Consider the following 14,924-nt stretch of genomic DNA (forward strand, 5'->3'; position numbering starts at 1 on the left):
TTGAAAAGAAGTTGCTATGTTTATAGATATTGTCCCTCTGTCCAAGTGATTGGGTGTTCTGGTTGGCGGTGACAAAGACCTTTGAGAGGTTGAAGTATTTTTATTTATTTGACCCACGGTGACCTGATAGACCTACGGCAACACTGTAAGTAGATGGTACATTGAAAGTTTTCATCGTTCGTGGGATCAAAGTTAGGGTCCATAATTAAATATATCGGGACAATAAATAACTGTTGTATAACTACATTGTGGAATGGAATAAAGTATTGACTATATGGTATGGTTCATCAAACTCACATTCGCATTTTAATATTGGAATCAATTAGGATAAGGATTAAAAATAGATTCATAAAATGTTACTCGTTTATTTCAATTCGTATAAAAAACAAAAATATTTAAACCTATAGTATTATACACAAATCAAGTCTTCAGAGGTATGCAGGCATATTTTGTCAGATTATGGCATTCAAGGGTATCGGTAACCGGCGGGGGTGGCTTCTACGATTTTGGCGGGAGCGGCGCGTGCGGTGGTCACAGCCGCCGGAGCCACTGCGGTGGGCGCGGCTCTGTACGCAGCCGCTACGGGAGCCGTGTACGCGGCAGCCACGGGAGCCGTGTACGCAGCAGCTACTGGGGCGGTGTATGCGGCGGCCACTGGCGCGGTGTACGCGGCAGCGACTTGTGGGGCGAAAGGCGCGGTGTAGGCAGCTGTGTACGCGGCGTAAGGGGCTGTGTACGCGGCAACAGGAGATGTGAACGCAGCTCTGTAAGCAGCCGCTACGGGAGCGGCGTAGCGGGGTGCTACGACGGGAGCGGCCGCGTAGCGGGCGAAAACGGGGGCTGGAGCCGCAGCCACGGGGGCGGCAGTAACGGGGGCCGCAGCCACTGGAGCGGCAGCGTAGCGAGCGTAGACTGGTGCGGGAGCAGCGACTGCGGCGGCGACGGGAGCGGCGGCGTAGCGGGCGTACACCGGGGCAGGCGCGGCGACGGCAGCGGCGACAGGGGCAGCCGCATACCTTGCAGCGGCGACAACTGGGGCGGGTTGAGCGACTACACGGGCAGCCACGGGCGCGGCGGCCAGGCGAGCGGGCACCACGGCGGGCTCGGCGACGACGGCGGGCGCAGCGGCCACCAGCGGCTCCTTGCGCACCACCGCGTTGAAGCCGTTCACTGAGTCGGCAGTGTAGTCCACCACACGCCGCGTGCCGTCGGAGTCCACCAGGGAGTACTGTCCTTGCACCAGATCACCGCTGCGCTGCTCCGTCTGACTCTTGTAGTCGCCGGTGAGGGAGTCAGCGACATCGTATCCGAAGCGATATTGTGGGAATGGGTCGAACTCCTCGAGCCTGGCTGCGACAGGTGCAGCCGCTGCGTATGCAACAGCGGGCACTGCGCTGCCGTGGGCAATGGCCAGGAGACAGGAGAGAACCACCAGCTGTAACAAAAATTCGTATTTACTAAAGATTCTCCGGAACCTTCATAACTCACTGTCGGCACTTGTCTAATACTTTAATTATTCATATTTCTATTGTTCAATATTTCTCATTTTTATCACTTTCAATGCGTTTTTTCACTATTTCACAATCACTGTTATATTGCACTTCACAGATCCAACTGCGGTCCGTACCTTGAATGCCATGTCTGCTGTTTGTAGTTGAGATGTGTTCAGGGATGCTTAGAGCTGTGAACTGTACCCTTAGTTTGACACTAACGGCATTTATAGTAGTTGGTGGAGCGCTTGCCTCATCCTGGTGGCATCTCCAAATTTAAATATATTCAAGTACGCACGTACGAGCGAGCCGATGGGACGACTGGACAATGCCACGTAAACAATGCGCTTCTTGTGCAATACACTTGGCCTATGAAACATCGCGCGGCGGTCACACCAATTCTTCGGGCAATTCAAGAAAAAGCATGTTTTCAGGATTTGTGTTTGCCGATCTTCACGGTTAAGTTGCTACGAAAAGAAATCATATACATAGGTGACATGAAGACATGAATGGCATAATAATGGGCGATTGAAATGTCTTCGCTTAATGAAGTGATCCTCGGAGGCTCAAGGCGAGAAGGCGATGTGTATTTAACATGTATTGACATTCACTCATTGTAGGACCATTAGTCACAGTGTGCCCATTGGTAAACAATTATATTAACGTCATTTAGTGACCTCTAGGTTCTATCAAATTTTCAGTCTTGCAGACTATCTGAAATGCAAGTTGCATATAGACCCAACTAGCTTTTATGAAAACATCCCCTATAATCGTTTTTCAGTCGCATTTTAAAGTTGTTTAGTAACCAATAGCTTAGCTAAACAAATTGTCATGTACTGTGGGTACTGAAAAATAACTTAGGCAATCCATATAAGTGAATTTTCATCTTATCGCATCACATTCCTCTGAACTTATTTCAGGTTAGGTCTCCGATCTCTGTTTGATCTCGTACGTCTAGTCTAGTCAACTTAGTAGGTATCGTAAATAAAATCTATCGAGCATTAGCAATCACATTATTTATACGAAATCAAATTTCTGTTATATCTGTCGAGCTTTCCAAAACTACTGAACCAATTTAAAGGTTTGAATGCAAAAGAAAGGCAAAATTGAAAAATACCTTTTTAAGTAGCTCTTTGCCAAAAAGCTAGCATACCTAAGATTTACGATTTACGATTCCACATAAAAATAAACAAACTCATTGTTATTGCATCACATACAAATCACGTTTAACATCAAGTGGTCCAGTTTAGTTCGGCACATTCGTTGATAGGCGGCGACATTTCAAACAGGCTCCGAACATAAAACTACAAAACTTACGAAATACAACACTTGCATCCTTTGCAATGCAAACTAGAATTACAAGTTTGTTCTAATGTCTCCATTTCTGTGAAACAGATTTATTTTCGAGGTTACGTTTCATCTGTGATGCGTGCAGGAATTGGTTTGCCAACAAAAATGTCTCTGAAAATAGTTGTCAGTATGTTCTATGCATACAAAAACACAGACATTTCTCCAAATATGGATGCAGTTCTTTGTTACATAGATTCAGAAAAGTCAGCCATATTTTAGGAATTAGCATGTTAAATCATACATAAACGAACATTAAAAAAAACATTTACATTTCATTAGATATTTTATGAGTTTTCTCTCTGCAACCATAAAAATTTAAAATAGGTAATTAAAATGATCTAAATAAATAGGTAAACTGTTGTCAGTGTAGTTTGAAAACGAATAGAATTCAAAATATGATTTATCTTTTTACCAGTTTTTTTCCTACCAAGAGTTGCTAAGAAATTCCTCATTATCATTAGTCTCATTAGCATGACAACGATCAGTTTTCTCGGGTGAATGTATTAGCGAGGCCGTAGTTCGTGCACTATTTTGACTGACGCCTAATGGCGGGTCGTTAGCTCGCGACCACGTTTGGCACACCATATTAATCTTTCCTTTGTGTACTGGAGCAAGATTGTACCAACGAAATGTATTTTGTGGCTTAGCTTGGCTATATGTTTCAGGTATGATAGTCGGCAATAGGATCATATTTTGTAGGCTTTAATTAGGTATACGAAATGCCTTCCGATTATCTGGGTAGACCCGCTGCAGAACGCAATAATTTCAGATATTTGCGTCATTTATTTTTGATCAATATTTAATGCATCGACAAATTATCAGTTAAATTAATTATTGCTGCCCTGCAAAACGGTCAATATTTAATACTCTGTTCCACTGCATTATGCAATACCTACGCATTATTTCACAGATGCACTACAGTTCGAAGGCAACCTCATTACTCCACCCTTGAACTACCCTCGCCTCGGCCCGCTAGCGGCTCATGAAAATGCGCGCGAGTCGATGGCGTCCATTTTCCCGCCGTCGCACGCGCGTCCTTCACAAGGTTGCCAATTGTTGCGCAATGGAGCGCGTGCGCCGTGTCGCTGCCAGCCTGCGGTACTCATAACTTTGTGGAAAGATATGACCGGTAGCTTTTAGTGACCATGCTTGAAAGCACTTCTCATTATTTTATCAACACAAAAATTGTGGGTGAAGGAAAAGTGATTGAGACTAAGATTTTCAGTAGATGCTGGTTTAATTAAGATTTTAAGTACTGAGGTATACCTATTGATTATTAGATATTTATTGTGAGGCCCATTTCTGAACTGTATTTTTTTTTCAATAAAAACCTGAAATTCTGTAAACTGTTCTGTTTTATTTTTATTTTCAAATAGAGTAACAAAATTATTGTTATATTCAGAGCAAAACGATTTTTTTTACATATTTATTCGATATCCCAATTGTAAGAATCGATTTTGTATGACAACAGAATAAATAACGAATACAAAACAAGACGTCTTGTATATGTTACCGTAAGATTACAAACATCGTTAGATTACAATCTATCTCGAGAGATTGTAAACTGTCGAATTATTGTGAACCGTAACATCTGATTGCAATTTAACGCATTATTTTTCGCAATATTATAATCTATCGATGAGAAATTGTCAAATTGTCAACTGTCCGAAAGCTCTCTCTGATTGGTCAGTCTTTTTGTAAGATCGACCAATCACGACCAGCCGTTCTGTTCCCATGGAGTTCCCGTAGAGTTAGGAATGAAATAGAGGTGTCAGTTAAATAAAATAAATGCTCTTCAAAAATTCTTCAAGTATTAAATTTATATAAAAATAACTCTTATAAAAATACAGTTAGGTATTTTGTCTTCAAATACAAACTAATATTTAAAAATAAAATAAAAGGGGTGCTAATTAAACAGGCTTCTTTTTAATATCATTATTCGCCCCCAAAAATGTATGTTGCCTTCTAAATTACTAAGTCAGCCACAATTAATAAAGCGTCGAGCATCTAAATAATACTATCTTAGCCACGAGTTATCTTCCACTCTAAATACAACTCAGCATGATGGTTATTTTTTTGCATCTAAATTTGTAGCATGCATTCTAACAGTAAACTTCTTAAATACTATTAAATGACATCATAAAAATATTTATTTACCTTCTAATTTTTTAACTCGTACCTACTGAGTTTTTTGTTTAAAATATAACACATCCCATATTAATTGACCCAGCATGGAAGTAAGCATGCAACATGCAGCAAGCATAACTTCTGTCACGGCTCCGGCGCTGCGGGGCTCCGGCGGTCCCATGCGAGCTTATCGTCGCAGATGGTTTTCACGCTCACCACCGCAGCTTCGGCTTGCTGGCCGGCAGAGCCGGCCAGCCTCAGCCGCGGCGGCGAGCGCTGAAACTACCTGCGCCTCAGCTCGCAGGCCGCCTCGCCCCTCCGCGCCTACGCGGTTTTGAATTGCACTCTAGGGGTAGGGCAGACAAGACTACGTGGAGTCGGTTTTGCAGCGATTCGTTTTCGTCACTAACTTCAATTTTTAATACAATTTTTAATTGTGTGTAATTTGAGTCTTAAAAATTAAGTACAATTTTTGATTTTATAAAAAATTAAACCGTCACTTATTTTTGCACGTCAAAGAGCTGTGACACCGGGAGTTGCAAAGAACATTGTCTTTTTTGACGTTCTACCAATCAGCGCGCAAGATGCATTCCGTTCTACGCCAGTTGACAATTTGACCGCTCTACATCGCTCTCGATCTTACAAAAAGACTGACCAATCAGGGAGAGCTTTCGGACAGTTGACAATTTGACAATTTCTCATCGATAGATAATAATATAGCGAAAAATAATGCGTTAAATTGCAATCAGGTGTTACGGTTTACAATAATTCGACAGTTTACAATCTCTCGAGATAGATTGTAATCTAACGATGTTTGTAATCTTACGGTGACATATATACTAAACACGTTTCATTTCAAGATCACAGTTGAAGTGATGTAGATCTATACCCTATGTCCAGCTATTGCGAAGTTTGGGCAATCCCCATGACCGCCAGTCATCGACGAAGTATAGTAAATTTTAATGGTGTTGTATCATTGTTCTGTGCAAAGAAAATGCAGAATGCTTGAAAACTCTACCTTTACCTAACATCCTTTTACATTATGGCAAACAGTGTTTACTTATTGGTAAACTCTGAATTAATACAATTCCATGAAACTAAGTTAAGTTCTAAAATTACTTATCCCATTGAAAACAGTAATTTGTCTGTAACAAGTTACGCCTGTAACCTTTAAGTGTAGCCGTTACACTTTACGCCTCCAACTCAGATATTACAGTTATTATGTAAATTATAAATTAACTGCATCTTAAACCAGTCCAATGGAACATAAAGTTTGACACTGCGTCTGTTTATTATAATTAACTTTTCGGTTTTGCCAGCATCCAACTACTCCCGTACATGGATGAAAAGTACCTAGTGAAAGAGGAATAGGTAAACATCCATAATATGCTGTCGCGTTTAGGTATTAATGTTATCATAACATAAAAGGAGTCTATTTGTTATTCTTATTACAAGCAATATAACTGCTATCATCAAAATCCATCCAGTAGTTTTATCGTGAAAGAGGCAAAAACATAAAAATTTCACGATCTTACAATATTAATAGGATCCGATTTGTTCTCGATGGTATGTCGTATGACCTTTTCAGCGCATGCGTGGATCATACGTGACCTATACTACTATACCGTCACACACACACGTACCAACAAACATGTTGTGCAATGTATGACAGTTGTTGATCTATTGATGGTGACTCACTCTCTTTCATGGTGGTTCATAGTTTGGGAATTAATCAGTGTATAAGTAGTATAAAATAAAGTTCAGCCTGTCTTTCTTCGTGGTCAGATTTGATGCGAGGTATTGTAATAAATAGAGTGATTAAAGAGGAAGGAGAGGAAGGTATATAATTTATAGTCGCTTCTTATAAATTATAGCAGCGATCTATATATCCTTAGTTGGCATAGCAAAAATCATAAAGCTAACAAAAAGGTAAGTAACAAAAATAAGATTGTAAACGTGTTATGCTCTTTTGTAAAAAATGCTGGATCTATGAAGATGAAATAATAGGAGAGTAGGATGGCACCCTGGGGACTTCAATAGGATTTATAAGTTTAACCCAATTATTTCTGACCGTGGGAAACCTCTATCAATAAAAGTTACTGCCATTGACCGATTTCCAAAAAAGAGGAAGTAGCATAAATTTTACTTTTAACTTCCCTCGTGCTAAATAAATTGTTTATTTTGGTCGCAAATCGACCTCACTAACGATCATGCCTACCTCAAGAAAACCGGTAACAATCAAGTATATTAATTAATTTAGCGTTTAATGAGTGTGTCACAAATTGTTATTGCCTTTATCTTATATCTATATAATCGGATTTTATGGGTGTTTCAGTAAAATCCACAATACATCCAAACATTACATCCGATCAAAATCTTATTTTTGAGTCCGCCAGCGGTTACACCTTTTCTGCTTATTGCAGCCTTACAAAATATTCTGATTTAAGCTACCTATATTCGCTTCATAACAGCCATAAGTTTCATCAAAATCCTACAGCCACGTGCGCGTGAAGTAGTTATAAACATACTCATACACATACACAGTCATGCACCCTCATAAACTTTCACCTTTATTTTATGAGTGTTATACAGATTGATTAAAAAAAAATATTTCGTCTGCACAAAAACTCGATTTTACTTATAAAAAGTTCCGCAAAAAGTTGAAATAAAACAAACCAAAGGTCAATGTTACTCGATCCTTTTGTCGGCAGGAAACGACCGCTCTCGTATAAGAATCATGTAGGTAACTTAATTTTATCAAATTTTAACCGGTTGAGGCTGAGCACATTTGAAATTGCTCTCATTAAATACCTAAGTAGTTGCAATTTATTAGTGCTTAAAATTACTCGGAATTAGCTGAATTAGGTAATAGATACTTATCCCAATTTTTTTATGTCATTGCTTTTTTGCTTCAATGTATATTAGTTATATATTAGTATGTATATTAGTTGTATATTAGTTATATATTATATATTAGTAGATCCAAACAAATTAGCCAAACATAAAAACTTAACAAACAACACGACATAATACAGTCTCTATTTTGGCAGTGTCAACATACTAAATAAGTAGGTATTATAGATAAATAAGCACTGCTTCCATTCCTCACACAAATGTATCACAATGCACCAATGTAAGTTGCAGCAATTAAAAAAAATAAAATATTCATAACATCACTCTTTACTTAACATTTCACATTTCACGTTCCAAATCTGAAATTCAAATGGTGCACAAAATACTCTCGGACCTAAAAAGTAGTGCACATACATACCTTGACTCAAATTATTGACCTCATTGCTGTCAGGAATGCGTCACAGAGGCACTTGCGTCAGGCGAAGTCGCGGCACTGCTTTATATTCCGTCGCCAAACTCGACACGAACCTAAACGCTTTCCTTGACAATAATTCTGAGAATATTTGTAAGAGCTGTGTATTGTTCTAGTAGTCAAAATTCAATAGAAGTTTGAGCAAATTGCATGGGATAAGGATAATTTCGCAAAGTAACGACATTTTAATGGATGCATAGGAATGTTCTAAACTTATTTTTCATCGAGAAATGATTTCGTTCTGATTTCGTTATTGTTTGAGATTCTACATTAATATTTATTCTCCCTAAGAAATTATTTGAATTTCCAGTTTTAACTTCCACTATGACCTATCATTAATTATGAGTTGTATGTAGATAGCTGTATAATTAAAATATAAGATAAGTAGATACAGGCAAATAGCCACATTCATATGTGTCCTTACCAAGAAATACTAAACTAAAACCGGCATCCATTACTTAACTCACTCCTAAGTTCACTTCTAAAATACGATCTCAATAATAATTTTAATTCAATTTGCAATCTAAGATCTCTTAATAAAGTCCAGACTTTATAGGATTCATGATCTAACTTATACTGGTTTAAATACATAACGGATCTTTACTTTATAACTTTATTACCTAGTTGCTTTGGTATTCAAAATAACGAAAATCTGAAATGAAAATTCTTAATTAATTCTAGTTTAGATATCTTTAACCTAACACTCATTAGTATAATCTATGACTAGTTATTATGACCATCGACAACAGTCATGCATACTCCCTGTTTTAAATTCTGCATAAGGAGGTTAGTCTCGCTTGTAAACATAGCACCACTGCATTGTATGTGTGAGCTCACCGCATCGCAGAATGATACCAATTACAAATAGAGCAAACAATGCACATGCATGACCAGACATGCGACAAACGACTTACCTTTACGTATGTAAGCGATGTAGACAAAATTGCACCATTTAACGCGTGGACACAATACTTAAAGATATTCCGGGCTTTGTCGACAGAACTGCGCAGTTGTGTCACTTAGACACTCAGACGATGCTATCAATTACCAGATGAACGAATACTGACTGCATTTAAAAAGGTTGCATTTAAAAAATCTGTAGTTAGTTAGGTACTTGTGACTCTAATCACCAATCATGAAGTTAGAAATAAACTGGTGAAACCTTTTCATAGAAATGAATTCGCAAGTATCTTGATTTTATCTTTTAAACGACAAATGATCGCAATACAATTAGGTAAGTAAGTACCTATTGTTGCTATAGTGCCAATTGTTATTGCAAAACATGCAAATATGGCTCCATTTTCAATATATTTTACCTCATAACATTATTCTTTTTGACTTAACGTCTAAACTTCTGTAAATAGGTATATAAACTTAATCTACCAGGTAATCAGGAGTTGCGAGTGTTAACCGACATTAAGTGCAGCTTAGAATAGTGAATGAGCTTTCTCTGCTTACGCACCGCTAGTCTATGAATGCAAGTCTTGGCTGTTACAGTTACGTGTCTATACATAACCAAGTCACCTTGCATATTTCCTGCCAGCTATACACCTGGTCGGAAAAACCTGTGACTCTAGTCGCAATTAGAAATTAAAAACATATGTCTAATAGATAGATAGTTTAAAGCTTTTGGGAACCCTTACTGTGGGCTGCGGGTTGTTCGAAAGAGATACCGCGGCCCTGGTACATAAAAGGCCTATGACGGAACACGACGATTTTAGTCAGTAAGAGTCTGACACTCCCTCACCGCTGCTAACCCACAGCGGGAGGGGTCATTTGATAATTTTACGTCGATAAAAAAAAAAAAAAAAAAAAAAAAAAAAAAAAAAAAAAAAAAAAAAAAAAAAAAAACCCTTACTGTCACATGCAAAAAGAATTAAATCTTAACACTTCTCTACTCTCACTCACTTTACATAGTTAATTATAATGAATGAGTATCTAATCTCTCTAGTTATACATAAAATGTAAACTTTATCCTATTTATAGGCTGAAATCTCTTACCTAAACGCTGACCACAATTTTCATCCATCCACATCAAATCTCACGCTTGTCAACGCAGCGTTTATTCTGCCCGATTAAAAGGCCTGAAAACTTAATTATAATGAACTTAGGCGTCTAAATATTAATAGGAGCATAAAGATATCACTATATACAGCAGTATATTCGTAGGTCGTGCTTCGGACATTGCTTCACGCTCGTGACATGGCCGACAAAGCAAGAGGAATGACATAAGTGAACTCCGGCGCAACCATGCAGCAATGTGGATCACGAGCTTCATATGAAGCCGACGTTAGGTATTAGTGTACTAAATATGCATATCTAACGAATACTCTATCGGATTGCAGCTTGTATATTTTCGTAAATTGCTGATATTTGAACTTATTTGGTGAGTAATTAGGAAAACCTCTTCCAATAAGTAGTAATATCTACTTAGGTCTATTAGGAATTACGATGATTGCACACGTTAAAACTATTTTAAACTAGATTATTCAACGACCATATTTTGGTTAATTGCTCTGAAGGTTCAGACACAAACACAATGAACTGATTGCATTTTCGACCTCATACCTAGCTAGCAGGGGCAGAGAGGTTAAAAGTTTTCCCAATTACCAACAATTCTCCTGATATACCGTCCTATAATTAATCAATCTACGTTTACTCGCCAATCATCTACCATAAGCATCTATACTAATATTATAAAGCTGAAGAGTTTGTTTGTTTTTTTGAACGCGCTAATCTCAGGAACTACTGGTCCGATTTGAAAATTTCTTTCAGTGTTAGATAGCCCATTTATCGAGGAAGGCTATAGGCTACTTTTTATCCCGGTACGGGAAGTAGTTCCCACGGGATGCGGGTGAAACCGCTGGCAGAAGCTAGTCCTTAATAACCGTCTACAGATTACTTTGGTTAGCTAACCCCGTAAGATAACATCGTCTATCATTACCAAAGCTAAAGTTCGGACAGCATTCGGTGGCGGATAACCATCGGTTAACACGTATACTTCGGTATAATGTCAAGGTGAAACCAATACTATTGTCTCAAACGACCATAGATACGGGCCGCGAATCGTAAGCGACCACGGAGTAAGGAAAGAGCGGAGATGCCATAATGCAGGTAGGCCAGGCATCTTCTTCTAGGTCAAGTTCGTACGGTGGGCATTACTAAAGGGCTCATATCGAGTGAACTATATAATGAGGTGTTTGTTCTTTGTGACATCTGTCAACGATTTTTGATATTACAAAAAATGCGAAAACAGTAACGTTCGACGTCGCTTGCTCATCCGCATTTTGGCGCGCTACTTTCTTAGGCGATTTTCAGTTATTGCACCTCCGTTAGGTAGTCATTTTGTTCTCCATGTAAGCAACAGTAATTTATACCCATTCATCGCGCTGTCGATACCAGTGAAAGATTACAGCGTTGGGCGTGACCGTTTCAATTTTAATTTATGTGCATTTTTATAAATCGCCATTGTATGCTTGTGGTTAAATGGATAATGGATAAACAAATCGTTACATTTGTTCAAAAGTAAATAGCAACGCCTACACATTATGCTTGTTTTTATTTTTGAAGGTTTCAATGCATGTTATGTTGTTGAGATGTGATTAATGCAAAAGCTTCGGATTGATTTTAATATCAAAATCGTTTGCTCTGATAAGAATTAATATACACGTAATGATGATGATGAATGATGTCCTCCTAGCCGATTATCGGCTACGGCGGCTGTTCTCATGTAAGGAGATTAGCCAACTGCGCAGGACATATTATAGTGCACAAGAAATTGCGCAGACACAGGTGCACTCCCTATTCCTTCACTCTCATAGCCCGATGGGACGGCAATCCGACACGACCGGAAAGAGATCAGGCGCAGGACCGACATTTACGTGCTCTCCGATGCACGGGTGAATCAATCACCAACTTCCAGGCTTCGGGCTGCTTTGTGAAAGTCTTCTAAAACCCACAAAGCGATTTCGGCCCGACTCGGGAATCGAACCCGAGACCTCGTGCTCAGCAGCCACACTTGCGACAACTAGACCAACGAGGCAGTTACAACGTACAGCAACGTACAGCAGCAGTGACAACAGATACACGTAATAATGTAAGTATGTAAATGTATTCATTAATCATGTCATAATTACCATTTCATCGTTTATAAAAATCATATGCTGAATAATTAAGCCATGCGAATCAAACCACACCAACTCGATCCGAGCTTATCGCTGCATAAAATATCGATGAACGAGTATTGACCAAAACTCATTTTCTTTATTACCGTTTAACGACACTCACTATACTCCTCAACGTCATTTATTGAGTGATAACTTAAGCTAAAAGCCGTCAACACGACGACACACCACCACTTGTTACGTGGCACCGTAAAACTGTCAAAGTAATCGAATAATTTTAACCTTGGACCAAATATGAAGAAAACAAGTTGGCACTTAGTGTTACGTAGTGCAAAATACTGGTAATTACGAACTGCGAGCAATGTAGGAATGGTCCGAATGCTAACAGATGTTCGTAAATTGCTCCGATGAACTTTAAGCCCGTTATCTTCAAGTCACCGGCCACTAAATGAAAATATCACCGGCTTATAATTCAGAACGAGGACACAATGCAAGCCTATAAAGCACAAATGCATGTGTTTTAGTAGATTCGAGTCGTATGCTTGTAACACGATGTGTGTCGTGCATATCAATTTAGTTGTAAAGTTAACTGATTACTTCAATCTCGTGCAATGTTATGCAGTAAATACCAAGTCACAATCAAAATGAGTTAACATTAGCAGTTTATGTCTTTCATTTGGCATTATTTCAAGTGCTATCGCGAATTCCTCCCAGATCTCATTGCCTAATATTCTTTCCCTATTGGGAAGCTATACTATCCGCGGATGACATTTTATGGGTACGGGAAGAAGTTCTCCCGAGACGCGAGTAAAACCGCGAAAATAGCTGCCAGTGCTTAATAGACAGTCATTGTTTGGCATAGACTACAACCTTCTACACTGACAGTGTGACAAGAAACATGAGTGATGAATACACACTGATATATTATCTATAGCAGCCACACCCGTGTGGCCACTTTTGTTTTCAACGCGGAGGCCACGGAGCGCAGACCATGGCCATCTCACCTCCACGGATTAATTTTGAAATTAGAATCCATGATTATCTTTAATCTGAGATTTGCTTTGTTAGGTGTGAAAACTGAGCTACGTTGTTAGGCGTACCTAATTAAATATATATATATATAATGTGTTAATTATCCATATATTTAGATGAATGACCTAATAATTTATTAAAATCTTAAATCTTCATTTTGATGTAGGAACTCGTACATTAAAGATCAGTCTGAATAGGACTCCAAACAATTGGTATAGGTATATGCTCACACTTTCTACTGAAAACTGATGAGTCATTATTTTCATGCAACTTACACACAATTACAAGTTTATAAAACACATAATTAGCCTTGTCAGCCACTAAACGAGATGATTAAAATGTAACAACATACAGTGGGCGAGCCATCCTTGAGCGGGCGTAGTCGCTTGCGCAACATATTACAAACTGTAACGGTACGTCCTATGTGAGCGATCTGGATATGAACGCGATGCGACGCGAAAGAAACAAACAGTCGCTTTCTTTTGAAAGCTTCGTGACGTTGCGCGGGACGGTGTGGCTACGGAGGAAGGAAAGATAGCGGAAATACTATATGAAGGTAGGTCAGGAACCTTCTTGTAGGTCATGATAACGTACGGTAGGCGTGATGATCAAAACGATCAGTTATTAATAAGTAACGAGGCGTTCGGGTACCTATACACATCTGGCAACATATCGGATCATTGGACATCTTGATTCAGATCATTGGACATCGAGTTCCAAAGAAGGCTTGTGAGGGTGGAGCCAGTAACGTTTCTCGTACCCCCAACACCCATATTTTCGCGAGCTACTTTCTTAGGAGATTTTGCGTTATGACATCTCCACTTATAATTTTGTTCATCAAGGGCGAGGTGCACCATACATTTTTAAATTTATTCGCTTCGGATCGCTTCGCATAGCGTTCGCCTTTATTCGCCCACGCAGGACGCACCCTAACAAGAACACACGTAGAGGTTGTAAATGTCGCTCCTGCTTTACGACTGTCTACTACATTTCTTCGTTTCGTACTAAGTGACTGCACTGATATACTTAGAACTGATACGCATCAGCACGAGATCTATTAAGCACGCCAGGATCATACAAATTAAAGCTTTTAAGAAGTCGGCATATGCTCTACTATTATGGTCTTATAAACATTACCAGAGAGAGAAAGGTTATGAAATGTTCTTTTTTAACAATAATCAGAAGCAAACACTGTAAACTGTACCTATTTAATTACTGTCTAGCAAATAAATAATAAATTTTCTATAACCCAATATCATTTCAGTCTAAATAGACGTAGGTAGGTACTCATTACAAAGTTAAATAATTAAGTGCCCATCTTTATTTATTTATTTATTTATTTAATACTTCTGCACATTTTGTACAAGGGCGGACTTAACGCCTTAGGCGTTTTCTACCAGTCTACCTTTGGGTGGTGGAGAAATAGCAGTGGTAGGTGCAAAGGTTATATATTATGATATTTAGTGTAAAAAAATA

At 38.9% G+C, this 14,924-nt stretch overlaps 1 protein-coding gene across 1 annotated transcript; it reads right to left on the reverse strand.

The window, feature by feature from the left end:
• Nucleotides 1-349: 349 nt before the first annotated feature.
• On the reverse strand, nt 350-1,682 carry LOC124640639 (cuticle protein 18.6-like). Its single transcript, XM_047178500.1, has 2 exons — nt 1,628-1,682; nt 350-1,435 (listed from the first exon to the last, which is right to left on the reverse strand). The coding sequence occupies exons 1-2, from the start codon at nt 1,637-1,639 to the stop codon at nt 467-469; spliced, it is 981 nt and encodes a 326-aa protein (XP_047034456.1). The 5' UTR covers nt 1,640-1,682; the 3' UTR covers nt 350-466.
• Between the last annotated feature and the right edge of the window lie 13,242 nt (nt 1,683-14,924).

This window comes from Helicoverpa zea, chromosome 21, assembly GCF_022581195.2.
Source record: "Helicoverpa zea isolate HzStark_Cry1AcR chromosome 21, ilHelZeax1.1, whole genome shotgun sequence".
Classification (NCBI taxonomy): domain Eukaryota; kingdom Metazoa; phylum Arthropoda; class Insecta; order Lepidoptera; family Noctuidae; genus Helicoverpa; species Helicoverpa zea.